Below are 13,899 nucleotides of genomic sequence, written 5' to 3'. Positions count from 1 at the left end.
CACAATCTTGGTTTAAACACCATGTTTTATTTCAGATGTCAGAGAAGCATTTTCAGAAATGTTGTTGTGAGGTGGGGGGGGGGGGGGGGGGATACTGCAAAAAGCCGAAATATGAGGACCAGCTCCTGACTTCTCCAGCGATAACACATTCCACAAAAAAAAACAACTGCATCCTGGGATATGGCACAAAGAAATCAAATCCTCTGACTCCATTTGACAAAAAGGGACAAAGTTCAAAATTAATTTTACTTTCATTTTGTTTAAAAATGTCATGTCGGCTACATGGAAGTCGAAGGTACTGATGGGCGGTGCGGTAAGACCTCAATCCCAGGGTTGTGGGAACATCATATGGGAAACCAAGGATAGCAGGCAAAATGTGATATTTAAGCACTTAATATTCAAGTAAGAACTGACATGAAGCAGAACTGAAGAACAAACCTTTCTGAATTTGGGCACATTCCAACACAACATCCACTTCAAGCCAACAGAACCGTTCACGCAAAACATTTACTACATTCAAGAGAAAACTGCCCAAGTGTACACAAACAGAACACAAGTGCCAAGGTGCTGATTGAAGTGATTTGATTGTAGACACGGCTCAATAATGGGTGCACTGGTTTCAGTTTCAGGGTTGCTCTGTCTGACTGTCTAACTTGTCTGCAGCAGTCAGAGTGAAACCTCGTAGGACAACTTGATTTTCAGATTTGCCAAAAATGTTCAACCTCATCAACTGAAACTGTAAGTTTATCTCTGGATGCCAGAGAGCTAATCAGGCCTGGACACTAATCCTCAATACTGCCCAAAGTTGAGGACTGACAGCAGATTAAAGTCAGTGTAAACCACTCAGAGGAAACTGCGTGAGGGTGAGGGGATGAACGCAGACATGCAAGGTTTGTAACACCAATCTGGTAACAGAGAATGCATGAACTGGTGATGAAATAAGACTTTCCTCGCCGTCCGATTTAGCATCGTGCACTCATCAAAATGACATCGCAAATTCTTTGCCATCCAAAATATTTGAGGCTGTGTTGAAGGTAACGTTTGCCGTCTTGTGACGTACCAACTGAAAACTTTATTCAACGCATTTGTTCGGTTATATCTGCAACCAGCCAACAGAGTAGAGGAATCTGATGTGTCCTCAATCCCTTCATGGCTCAAAGCATTCAGGCACCAAAACACAAGAAGATAAAGTGAATGGATAACCTGCAAGAGCAAAAATGCAATATCATATCAAAAGATTTCAGCATGTCAAAATGTGGGTATCGGGTCAGAGTTGTGAAAATACAAATACTACAGCAGTAGCCCTTCCAACATTACGCCCAGGGTTAGACTGAACATTTTGGGTTTATACAACAGCATCTCTCTGCTTGGTGGTGCACGTTTTTAAGGACTTAATCAGACAGCCAATGATAACAAGCCGGCAGATACGGATTGTAAAACGCTAACAAATTAAAAGATCAACACAGCAATGTGTGCTGGGGCAGTGGACAGGAGTACCTCGGGTGCTTTGTCTCATCTCAAGTGACTTTGAGGGACAAAAAAAACAAACAAAAAACAAAAACCATCCAGACTGGAGCTCTACTGAAAGATCAGAGTGGCATTTTAGGATATTGACTTTATGGCAAAGACTTAGAGGAGCAGATCGATACCATTTTGTTAAATACATGGCTGGAAGCAGCTCAAAGTGTAAAAAAACAACAAATATTTCACAGTGGGTTATGTGCCACGCCACTTATTTGGCAAGGAACAGTAACCTCCTGGAGACTGCTGGTTGCCTGGCAACTGCTCAGACAATTCTGATACCAATGGACAGAGCCAGGCTTAAAGTTTTCTTCAGTTTCTGGTCTCAGCGCTAAACTAACTGGCTGTAGCGTCTTAATTCATGAACAGATATGGGAGGTAGTGATCTTCACATTGAATTCTCAATCAGAAAGCAAATATGGGATTTTTCATTCAATGTTGAAATGGTAAAACAGCCACGAAGACCAAACTAGCTGCATCTTTTTCTGGTTTGGACTGAAGCTCTAGGGGTAGAACATAACAAGGCCAGCTCCTTCCACTGCTGTGCGAAGCTCGTCCGGGCTGACTGACTGTCAGGGGCCAGGTCTGCTCTGTGACTGGCCACTTTTTATATCTTTGGTGAAACTCACCTCCTGGCATTGCCCAACTTTCCTGTCGCCTAGCAACAACATAACACAACATGCTAATGACGTCAGCGTGGTAATGCCCGGCGTAACTCGAAATCGTATACAAAATAAAAATATTCTTTTAAATAGGTATATATAAACATTGCATTAAAAATAGAACCGTATCAAAACACGATTATGAGTTCATAGTCTGTCCCTTGACCTCCCAGCGGGAGCGTTAAACACTGATCTCCCACCTTCACACCAGCCCACGTCCAGAGTTTGTAGGGGCGTGCAGAGCATTTACTGCGACTTAAGCCCCAAACTATTGGATGACAGAGGGTAGGAATAAGCTTTTCCCAGCACGATGCGGTCTCGGAGAAGTTTGAAAAGGACATAATAGTTGCAGAAGAGAATAAGGCCCAGAGAGAGAGTGTGGTTCCAGCGCTCAGAGCGCAGCAGAGAGTATAACTGGTACAGGACCACACTAGACTCAATCCAGATCAGCAGGTTCAGGATCCGCAATGGCTTGTGGAACAGGAACTGTAACAAGATGAAGAAGGGAAATTAAAGAACTTAAGAGCCTATTTAGAGCAGTATAAAGAACACAACAACACAATATCATATATTCTGAGCGGTTTTCCCGTCAGCAGCAGGGAACATTCTCCAATCTTACGGCAGTTATTTTTGGCACAGCTGATTGTTTTTGGGTTTGTACATATTTTTTTTTAGGGTACGTGGACAGCTGGCCGTCGACGATGGCCACGAGCTTTTATGGAGGAGGGCTTTAAAGAGACCCGAACAACAGCTGCTTGTGTAAGACGGACAGTTTTGCCCCTGATGGTCGGTCACCTCTGGAGAGTCCAAATTCTGGTTGCCAATGAATCTCTTTGCCTATTTCCCATATTTACACCTGTCTGCTCGGATAAGCTTCACTCTCTTTGCTTCCATCAGGCCACTTAAAGTTGTAATTTGCTACAAGTTGCAGCATTTCAATGGCATTCCTGTGTCTGTGGTCACCACGTCCCTGTGTCTTTTCCTGTGTGTGCAGCTCCAGCATGAGGTGGGCCAACAAAAGAGATCTGTGAATCATGAAAACTCGCTCTGATGGAGTCCAAGAATAAACGAGCACAACAGGCCCCCTGATGAATGTTTGTTATATAACTTGTGAGTAGCTTTCAATCGTGTCATCTTTTTTAATCGGCCCAGCAATTTGATTTCTGCACACGCATGCAGTCCACCTACCATGGTTGTACTCTGAACTCCATTTGTCTTCTCAATAATCACAGTAATTGATTTAATGAACACAAACTGGTCTGATGATACATTTGAACTTCCACTTGATGCAGCATGTGCTAAATAACTCAGTCTGGAGTTTGACTCAGTGCCTCTTTAGAAAAAGTATTGAGCTTACTTCATCACACGGTTTTACTTCATCGTTATCGTGTACAAGCTTTCAGTACTAAACAACCGTTAACAATCTAACGTCCAGGTTGTGCTCGCTGTGCCAGTGTCACAGACATACTCACATAAAATCTTGCGTGTGAAACATCGGAGGGCAAAGCAACATTGTAAGGTCCAACCGCTTTATACAGACATCTGCTGTGTCGTACCAACACCCCCTGAGGCCAAATGGTACTTTCTGACCACCTGTGCAAGGATCAACACAACCGTCAACAACAATCAGTGAACTCTAGACCTGTGCGTGCCAATGAAGGTGCTGCTCACATGTGCTGAGGTGCGTTGCTGTAGGAGCCGTGCTCCAGCTTCTGCCAGCGGCCCAGGTGAGCTGCTGAGCGGTGCAGCAGGTCGCAGTAGCTGGGGGGAAGCAGCTGGCTCATCAGCATCACAAATGCGTTGATCCACACCATGATAAGATGCTCACATGACCAGCGCATGTCATAGTACTGGGTGCTCTGTGGGAGGCAATGATAACTACCAGTCAATGCAAAATTACCCTCAAGACTTTGACAGTCCATGTTTTTAGCACATGAGAATGAATAATAGAGCTGTTTCACAAGAAGAGATTTCAGATTTTTAAATTAACAACCCAACATTAACATGTAAATCATTCCTAGGCAGAATACTTATTTTTTTGCCACATATCAGTTACTATGAGGGTATTTTTGCAGTTAATTTTTCATGACTTTTCCTACACTTGTGGCCATTATTTCTTCTTCAAATATATTTCCAGGCCTGGAAATGGATGTGTTCTAATTCCATGAAATTTCCTGGTTGAATGAACTCTGTAATCCAGCGGTAGCAGGATGATCAAACACTTCTGTGCACCAACTGGAAACCACTGAAATGAAATTGATGGTAACTGGAGGGTTGAAGCCACCTAACAATCTTGTTTTGTTTTTAGGTTTGGTTCCCTTCCTGTTAGGTGCTTCATATTGAGTCCTGAATACTGTAGTTAATCTTATAGAAGAAAAAAAACTGTAAGTAACCAGTGTTGGTTGACTGGATCTTGACTAACATTTTCTGTAAAGTTAAAATGAACAAATAACTATGCAAAACTGCAAGCGTTAAATAACGGCCTGTCCCTGATCCCTGGAACTGAAATTACAAAGCAAATAAGGTGAGCGATGCCAACCTTTACGAAACACAGCGGCAAGAAGGCTACGTAGTAAGCGCTGAACAGCGAGTTGAACAGCACTTCCTTGATTCGTCGATTGAAGTCGCTCTTCAGCTCCTCCACCTCAGCTCGAATCAACTCTGGTGTGTGAGTGTGTGTGTGCGGAGGGCAGGTGTGTGTCGGCATGTGTGGTGGACTGGAAAACTGCTCTCTGAGGTTCTCTCGTAACAGGAAGAGGAAGTCACGTGACCGAAAGAATGGGGTCTCTGTGAGGTCGGTCTGCTGGTGGTCGGCTGGGTAATCGCATTCAGCTGGTGCTGTTTGACTCTTTCCCCCCTCCTGGTGGAAACAGCAGAGCGGGACATAGACGCCGAATCTAGGGTGGAGGGAGGCAAGCGATAGTGGGAAAAAAAAGCAAACAATAGGGCACTCAGATAAAGCTGTAAAATATGATAGTAGTAGTAGTAAACATGAAGTCCACTAGATAAAATAAAGCACTTCCGGCTGAAACTAATTAACCTCCTCTATTACTTCCTGTGATTAGGTTTGTTTACTGAAAGGAATGAGCATCACATTTTCTTCTTGTGACGACCCTGGTTGTCACCCTGCCTTGTCTCTTTTTTTCTGAGTGCCTGTAAGTGGAGGGTCGTCAGACCTCCTTTTGCTAAATGAAAATAATCAAAAAACCTATAATCCAGACTAAATTGCACTTCTTGTTATTTGGGAGTTGCTACAGAACATTACAGGGCTGCCATCTGCCGTTTTACTCGGCTGCGTTCCTGCTGAATGACTGTGGCCTTCAGATGTGATCAGATTCTGTTTTGTAGCAGCTGGTTTGCTTCAAACGTGTCCTGGCAGGTGTGAAACACTCACGGGTATCCCAGGAAGAGGAGGTTGAGTACAGAGTGGTTCTTGCAGAGGTTGAGCAGCGTCCAACAGAGCACCCAACCACACATGGTGAGCAGGCTGAGTCTTGCTGCAATCAGAACCACATAGCGGACTAGCGAGCCCCCGCTGCTCTGAGATACCTGGAGCAACCACAGTAACTCAAGGAAAGTATTGCACAAACACGTCCAGCTCGGGTTCGGCTCACACTGGGCTAACTGTGCTAAAAATGTGTCAACAGTGTGTGTTTACCTCTGAAACTATAGTCCAAACAAGCCTCCTGGCCAACATGACTGTGATAAAGATGGCCAGGTGGTAGTCCATTAGATGGAAGTTCTGCAGCAACACAGCACATTCACGCACACAGAGAGAAGAGGAAAAATGATTATTCATTTGTTTTCTATGAAGCCATTTTGGCTCTAATATTAAGTGAAAATTACACACATTGGAAAAGGAAAAAAATCTGAGCTGACTAGATAATTTAGGATCTTTGCAGTTTTACATTAAAAAGCAAATTACCTCACAGTAGATCTAGAGTGTGTGTGTGTGTGTGTGTGTGTGTTTATCTGGGGCTGACTCGTTCAGTAAAACCTGAACCCATCATTTACTCTGTGTGTTAAGTGTGTGTTCTTACGAGCGAGGTAGAGGCAGGAGGGTGGCTGTACGGGTACCACCACACTGTCTTGTAGATGTTTATGTACTGGACAAACAAGGCCACCAGCAAGTAGAGGAAGAGCAGGAACTCAAACAGCAGGCTGCTGTCCAACGGCAGCTCAGGAATCCTCGAGTGACGGACCGGCTCGGGAGTGATGAGAGCCGAGAGGGGCGGAGCAGACAGACCCACGGAGTTACTGCTCCTGAAACACAGCGCACACACGCACACACATGCGCACACACACACATGCACACACACACACACGCAAAAAACTCATACATTTGGGATGTAAATTGCGATGAGTTAAATCATTTATAAAAATGTTTTTTCCTCTTCCAAAAAATAAAACCAAAACTTTGCAAGACTGAGCAAGATGTTTGGATTCTGAGATGGATGGTCCATAATCATAACAGGTATTCATTTCTTCAGTTTCTGCTGTATTATACTGTAAATACGCATGGACAGGTCTTAAATCATGGTGAAGTCTCTAGTTTGGACCCAAACTTGTATTCTGTTACATCTTCGTGTTTTTCAAACAGGTTGATATGAAGGAACAGATGTTGCTCAGTATTCCACTCATACCGATGCTGATACTGCTTATTGACAGCAGCGCTTATTGACACTCCACTCAGTACTCCTAACTCAGAGTTGGTTGGTTTAAAAAAAAAAAAATGAAGATGTGACATGAGAAGAACTGCAGAGGCATTTATCCAGACTTCTGGTGCATGGACAAATACGACGACTGATTTAGGAGATTCCCTTGCGTAAAAATGACCCTTTTCTTTTTGTAGAACTCAACGATCTCCCCTTCCTACTCTACCCTCATATACAGCGAACCAAGGGAACAATTTTAACTGGCACCTCCACTAAAAACTAACAGATCTGAATCTTTTCACAGTCTTGACACTAATGTGATACTGATACTAATGTGTTAATTGCTGGTTAAGAGAATAACTGGAATCCACAGTGGCTTATTAAGGGTTGGAAATACTGTGCAATCTGTGGTTTTCTCAAGGTTATAATACTTGTCTTTCACCTGGCGATGGGGGAGGTTTTGAATTTGAGTGTCTGACTGCTGCTACTTGATTAACGTCATTATTTCGCAAAATTAAATAAAACCAACTCGAGTTGCCAGCATTACCTCCTGCGAGTAGCTGAAAGCTGGTTATAATTGACAACCATTGAGCACAGATGAGACTCATCAGGAGACCTGCAGATGCAGTCGACTGCTGCTGTTATGGTTCCGCCTAATTCCTACACTGGGATTAGCTGCATTTTACATTTCCTGCACTCTTCATACTTTCACTTTCATCAGATGAGGGATGTGAGAGCTCAGAATGGAAACTCACAGTTGCATCACCTGGTGTCTAAACAACGTGGGACAGATTATAATTAGGATAGTAATTTTAAGAGGTTTTCTTGTTTTACTTTAATGGACTAATTTCCCCAGTCCATTTTCTTCATATATTAAAAATATAATTCAAATCTTTTTTCAAATCTACAAGAACTCACAATGACATTTTCATGATGATGCAGCACCTTCCTTCTTTGCCCACAACAACTCTCTTTGAAAGGAGAAATTACAAAATGAGCTGAGCCGCCTTGGTAGCAGTGGCGTAAACACGCAATTGGGAGGGTTGGAACTGATGCCGAGTCGGTTTTACAACTCTCCTTTGGACAAAATATTTTGCTTCATTAATATCCATGCACTCATTTAAAAACATGAGCATAGATACAATAAATACATCCGAGCCAGCCAGTGTGAGTACATACCTGTTCCTGAGGCCGGTGCCATTGCCGAGGTTGCCTCCAACCAGAGTCTGCAGGGACGGCAGAGCAGAGCGGCTTAACTGCTGTCTGCTCGGACCCCTGCGACCCCCTGGCATGATTGCCAGTTACCGTGGCAACCACGGATGCCACCTACCAACCAACAGCCGCTGGGACCCCTCAAAGACCGACCATATACACAGCAAAGGCCACTGCAAAGGGGATAAATAGATATATAAATAAATAAATAAATACATACATACATACATAAATAAGTGTGAGTCATAACAGAGAGTTGAAAAACTTCAAAATGCAAAAAAGATGACGTAGGACAGTACAGGCGAGCACTGAGCCTCATGACTCAAAATTAAAGTCCCAAGCTATTTACTTTCCTCTGTGCACATCCTGAATAAACAGCAGACGTTAATGAGAGCACTGCACTGTTGCTCCAGTTTTTCAACCAGCTTCATCTCTGTTGTTTTTCCTTCTTTATTGATTCTACTTCATTCTGTTTTCTCTGTTCTCTCCTAGTTTGTCCACCATCTCTAGTTGTCTGAGTGTCACTGAGGACAGGAGCTGAACAATTCTACCAAGATATCTCGCTGGGATCTTTTTGATATAATCTGCTATTTTAGAAGGAACGTCCATTTTTACATCATTTTTTCCTTTTAATAGTGGGGATTTGTACAAACAAAGATGTTTTCTTAAGCCCGTAGGCAGGAAATCTCTGCGGTGGCAAAATCCTTTATTTAAAACGATACTTGAACACTATAAGCTTTAACAAATATTGCAACTTCCTGCAAAATGAAGATAACTGCAGCCCATGATTTCAAATACGTTTTAGCTAACTGCAGAACCTGCAGGAAGATCTTAGTGTCTTTGCCACTAATGAATAATGTGGATTTCATGTAGTTAGAGAGGTGGAAGGGGGTCCTTCAAAAACCAACACCTATCAGGAAAGTTTAATAAGATTCGTCTTAATTAACAGAACACAATATTAATTTAAATTAGACTGAGCAGCTGATTGGATAAATCAACATATCTTTATATACTAAGGTCACTTTATAAAGTGTTTTATTTTGTGTATTTATGATTTTTTTTTTTTTAACTGCAACACCATATATGTGTGCTTTGTTGGTCTCTATGTTCTTTTTGTTATGTGCCGTGGAAGCGTACGTAGAAGGCAGGGAGGGACGGGATTATTTTTCTTTCTCTGCTTCCACCTTAGAATTTGTTCAACTGTCACTGTACATCAATGTTTTGTATCTGGCGTAAACCAATAAAAAAAAGAAAAAAAGAAACAACAAACACCAGCAAAAAATACCTTGACTGGGTCCAACGACTATAGAGTGACACGAGCATTTTCTTATTCTGGAGCACAAGTATCTGCTGCACTGTGCAACATGTTGGTTCTACTGCAGTCGTGAGATGTCAATATTGACTCACTTAAGGCCGAACCAATAGTCTGCTCAGTGGAGCTTTCATCATTGTTTATCAAAGCTACTCCAGCTAGCCGACATATTATCATGACATGAACCATGTCAGCGGTACAATTCAACCCCAATCAGGGTTTCACCCAGCAGTCATTCTGCTGAGGTGGCGAGCCGAGCGCGTCCTGACGTAGTCGCAGTTTAATTTGTGGATAGTTGATTGAGCAGAAGCACATTTAGGAAACAAAACGTGGTATTTTCTGTGTGAAATTGCTGCTCCATTTTTAATTTTAGTTCATAAAAGGGGACTTATGATAGTAAAGGTGGGCTTTAGTTTGAGTGTGGCGGCCCTTTTAAAAAAAAACAACTTAAAATTTAGAGCTGGAATGATTTTTCTGCAGAGGAGCACTGAACATTGTAGCAAAGGATTCATTGCCAGTTTTTGTTTGCAAAGAAAAAAAAAACACTTCATGCTATGGAGGTTTATTTATGTCTTAGTTATGCAAGTAAAACAGGTTTGAAAGCAAAACTTTCAAAGTTCCAACCACAGGGCAGATCCGTGAGCAAAAGGTTCCACTCAGTAGTCATTTTTATGAATTGCAAGTAAAATTCCTTTGTGATTATTTCAATGGCTTTTCTTTGAAAATTAAAAACAATTGCTTGCAGTTCAACACTTTTTCTTTGCCAGTCAGAACGGTTTGCTTCCCCTTATGCTGAGGTCATTTTTTGTGTTTTTAATTGTGCAATCAAACAAAACAGGCTTGAGAGCGAAACCTTCCACACATCAATCTTTTAAATTGCGAGTTAAATTAGTTTGTGATTATCTCAAATTTCGTTCGTGAGTCCAAAAACTTTGCTTGCAGGTTGAAGACTTTTGGTTGCAGGAGGAGAAGAGAAATACTGGAGCATTGATGGCATTATAGCTATGTTTTAAAGAGTCCATGTATTTTGCTTTTGATATGCAATGTAAGATGTAATGGGCTAAAAAAACACATCGTATTTTGTCTGCTTGCAGCTGCTTAACTCATCTAGCCTGTTTGTGGCAGGTCGGTAAAGCTGGACAGATATTTAGATTAAGACTTCCCAGATCAATAATTCAGAAGCAAAACACTGTTTAGAAACAAAACATTACAGCCTCCTCCTTCCTTTCATCATCAAAGAGCTCAGAGGTTAGATAAGCTCAAGTACAAGTACCCTTTCCTACCCTCGGCTCCTCTACGAGGTACTGTTGTTACTACCTGCGGTCAAAGCGTGTGGACAGATGAACGTCATTACACCTGATGTGTGTGGAGTTGATGCCCTCCATCCTGAAGCCATAAACAGTTACAATAACAGTAAAATAAAATAATTTCATTCGCTACATGGGTTTGATCTCTTGACTCCTTCTGCCTTTTATTACTGTTTATGGCTTCAGGATGTATGTGTGTGTGTGTGTGTGTGTGTGTGTGTGTGTGTGTGTGTGTGTGTGTGTGTGAGACCTATAGTAGGCCAACATTTGTTATCCTCTGATAGCTGAAAGCTGCTTATCTACACTTTGTTGTTATTTATTAGGAGCCCCCAGTTTAACAATGCAGTCACTCAGAAGTCACTCATCCAACCTATCAAGTGTGAGTATTCACTTTTTTCCTCCTCCTGTGATGTACCAAACTTACTGTTCTGGGCTCTGGACTGACAGCTGAAGATGTCAAAACTAAATAATTAACTGGGAAACGTAATTGGCAATTTATTTGACGTGGGCTGCAGCTTTGGATGAAGGTTCTGATGTTGACAAGTTGTCGGTCTGATGTCTGACGCCCCAACACCTTCTTCCTGACCCCAGCATCTAGGAAACTAACTACAGAGCAGACATTCAAGGTGTCCAGGGGATGAATCTTCATGATTTGTGCTACTCTGAATTTTCCTGTTGTACCATCATGGTTCCACATCAAGTTGATGAGATGCTCAGAATTATACCCCACCCCCCCCTTGTATGAGCATATTACTTCAGGGACCATTTGTCTTAACCTGTAGGGCCAACTTCAGGCCAAATTAATGTTCCACTTACTATGATTTAGGACAAAATCCCTGAAAAGTCACAGCCTTCCCTGCAGCCAGCACACCAGGCAGCCAGCACACACCACCCAGGGAAGCCAGGGCAGCCTACAACAGCTGATAAAAGCAGCGTTTAGCTCCTTCCTAGCCAGAAGAATCCACTGAGTGATAGTGAGATAATATTCGAAAGAACTGGTCAGCACAGGTGAAATACTAGAGATGGGATAGCGACTCAACAACATCGGAATCAAATACCGATACCGATGACATTCGCGTATGAGCTGTCTTCCTGAATGAGAGTGCCGATCCTCATACTGATCCAGATTCCATTCCAGAGGGCCAACACATGCAACCTCACAAGACACATCACCGATCCATACATACAGTTGTACGTCATATAACTCTAGGAAACGTTTCATGCCTTTTTACATATTTGTTGTCTTTAATTAAGAGACACGCTGTTTGGTTTACTACAGCCTTCGTGGTTCAACCTGGAACATAATGCCAACCACACTATGAAAGAAAAAAACAACTGTGATAATGGAAAAGCAGTGAACAAAAGATTCAGCTCTCACTGACACAAATGTAAACATGGATGGCGGGGGATCCCTTTGACTGATTGATCTGGTGCAGGCATGTCTGTCCCCCCCCCCCCCCCCCCAAATAATTCACTAATCTAAGAGTGTATTCTTCGTTGTTTACAGCAGGGCATTCATAGAGTCTTTGGATTAAAAGTAAAACTGAAGTCAGACTGTTTTTTTTAAACCTAATTCATATTAAAACGTTTAATATTTGCTGTTTTACAAAAATAAACAGTTTTATCAGGGCCAGAAACACTTGATATACATGCAGCCTAACAGCAACATGGCTCCAATTAAAAAATCTTTTTTCCCAGAAGTTTTGTGGGAGCTTGTAAAAAGCAATTGATAAGACGTGCAGGCTGATTTTCCATATGAATCTACATGGAGAAGTGGCCCTGCTGCAGACAGCCGCCCGCCTTCACGGTGGCTCTCCAAGCCCAGGGTAGATGCAGCTGTAACTTCCACAAAATCGATACTCGATCTCGGTGAGAACATGAGTACAGTATCCCCCCCCCCCCCCCCCCCCCGGTCAATGACAGCAGCTGCAGAAATCGAACACAACCCACAACATCTGTCCGTCAGCGGCTCGCTCAGAGGACGCGCAGCTGCGTGGTTCAACTCCGTTAAAGTTCAATCTTCTGCCGTAAAAAAGGGGGACACGAGTGCAGCTGAGAGCCAAAACAGGAACCGAGAGTTGAAGAGATGAACTGAGGGGTTTCAGGCTGCTACTTAGTAATTTTCGTTTCCAGCCTCGCCACGAGTCATTGACACGAGTTACAAAGCGACCCAGGAAAAACAAATTATGTTGTTGTGTGTTTGTTTACTGGACTGATTTTACATCATTTCACTGACTTTGGAAGGAGGTGGTGCTTTCCTTTTCTTTTTTCCCTTTTTTTTGACTTGCTATGACATGCACTAACCCTGCCTGTTCGATCAAGACACCAGGCAGCGCTGACCCTTTAAACACCGCGAAAACTTCAAGAAAGACGTTAAAAACAGACGTGTGGATGCTTGTGCCGGCATGGTGGTCTGCTGACTGCTCTCCAGGCTGGTGGAAAAGCTGCAGAAAAACCGTCTTTACTCACGCAGCTTACGGAGGAGTGAAGCGAGCGAGGATGCATCAGTCAGTTGTGAGGCTTCCAGCCGGATGAGTCCAGACGGAACCGAGCATTTCTCCGCCTCCCAGCTTCGATATCCAATGCTGCAGAACTGTGGTGGGGGGCTACGACGGTACCGACGATACTAGAGGGTCGCTCTCACCCCCGCAAACCACATAAAACGGCTTTAAAAGTTGGCAGTGGGCTGCGAGGAGCAACAGTGTAAATGCGTTGCACAGAGACCGACGTGGCAAACCTGAACCTCCTCTCTGGTGACGCCATCAGTACGCGACACCAACAACAGGAGAAAAAAAAACGTATTATCCGGCGTATCATCAGTTTAATAACTAATGATTTTATTTTTTCGTATATAATCTGAAGATACGTTTATTTTGAAGATTATATGTATATTTTTTCTTTTTTTTGTTTTTTTACACAAAAAGTTCGGTAGGCCATTAAGGTTCAAAGGTCCGTCCACCCTCCACCCACTCAGTAAAAGCACACATCCTGCCAACAAGAGTAAATATGTTCCTGCAGAATCTACAAGTTAAGAGAAATGTCAGTTATGCTCCATTCATGCCGTAGTAATATTGAATTTTTTGATTTGTAGAATATATTTATTCCTGAAGTGTATTGATGGATTTTATGTGCAGTGACATTTTTTAGTATAACAGTGGGTTCTGTCAGTCTAGTTTGGGCCCAGGCACTCAACTCTCACTCACTCTGTTTGTGAATGCACAAAAACTCAC

At 42.7% G+C, this 13,899-nt stretch overlaps 1 protein-coding gene across 2 annotated transcripts; it reads right to left on the bottom strand.

Moving 5' to 3' along the window:
* Positions 1-27: 27 nt before the first annotated feature.
* tmem39a (transmembrane protein 39A) lies at positions 28-13,430 on the bottom strand. Of its 2 annotated transcripts, none has more exons than XM_086180258.1 (9): positions 13,139-13,430; positions 8,018-8,223; positions 6,224-6,446; positions 5,842-5,925; positions 5,578-5,732; positions 4,723-5,080; positions 3,855-4,042; positions 3,656-3,776; positions 28-2,669 (listed from the first exon to the last, which is right to left on the bottom strand). In XM_086180258.1, the coding sequence occupies exons 2-9, from the start codon at positions 8,128-8,130 to the stop codon at positions 2,430-2,432; spliced, it is 1,482 nt and encodes a 493-aa protein (XP_086036384.1). In that variant the 5' UTR covers positions 8,131-8,223; positions 13,139-13,430; the 3' UTR covers positions 28-2,429. The 2 variants fall into 2 exon arrangements, with proteins under 2 accessions (XP_086036384.1, XP_086036392.1); XM_086180266.1 differs by having other exon boundaries at positions 13,148-13,430.
* Positions 13,431-13,899: the final 469 nt, after the last annotated feature.

Source organism: Aulostomus chinensis, chromosome 2 (assembly GCF_037954235.1).
Source record: "Aulostomus chinensis isolate RoL2024-O1b breed Wild chromosome 2, RoL_Achi_v1.0, whole genome shotgun sequence".
NCBI lineage: Eukaryota > Metazoa > Chordata > Actinopteri > Syngnathiformes > Aulostomidae > Aulostomus > Aulostomus chinensis.
This window is presented reverse-complemented; position numbering and strand designations above follow the sequence as displayed.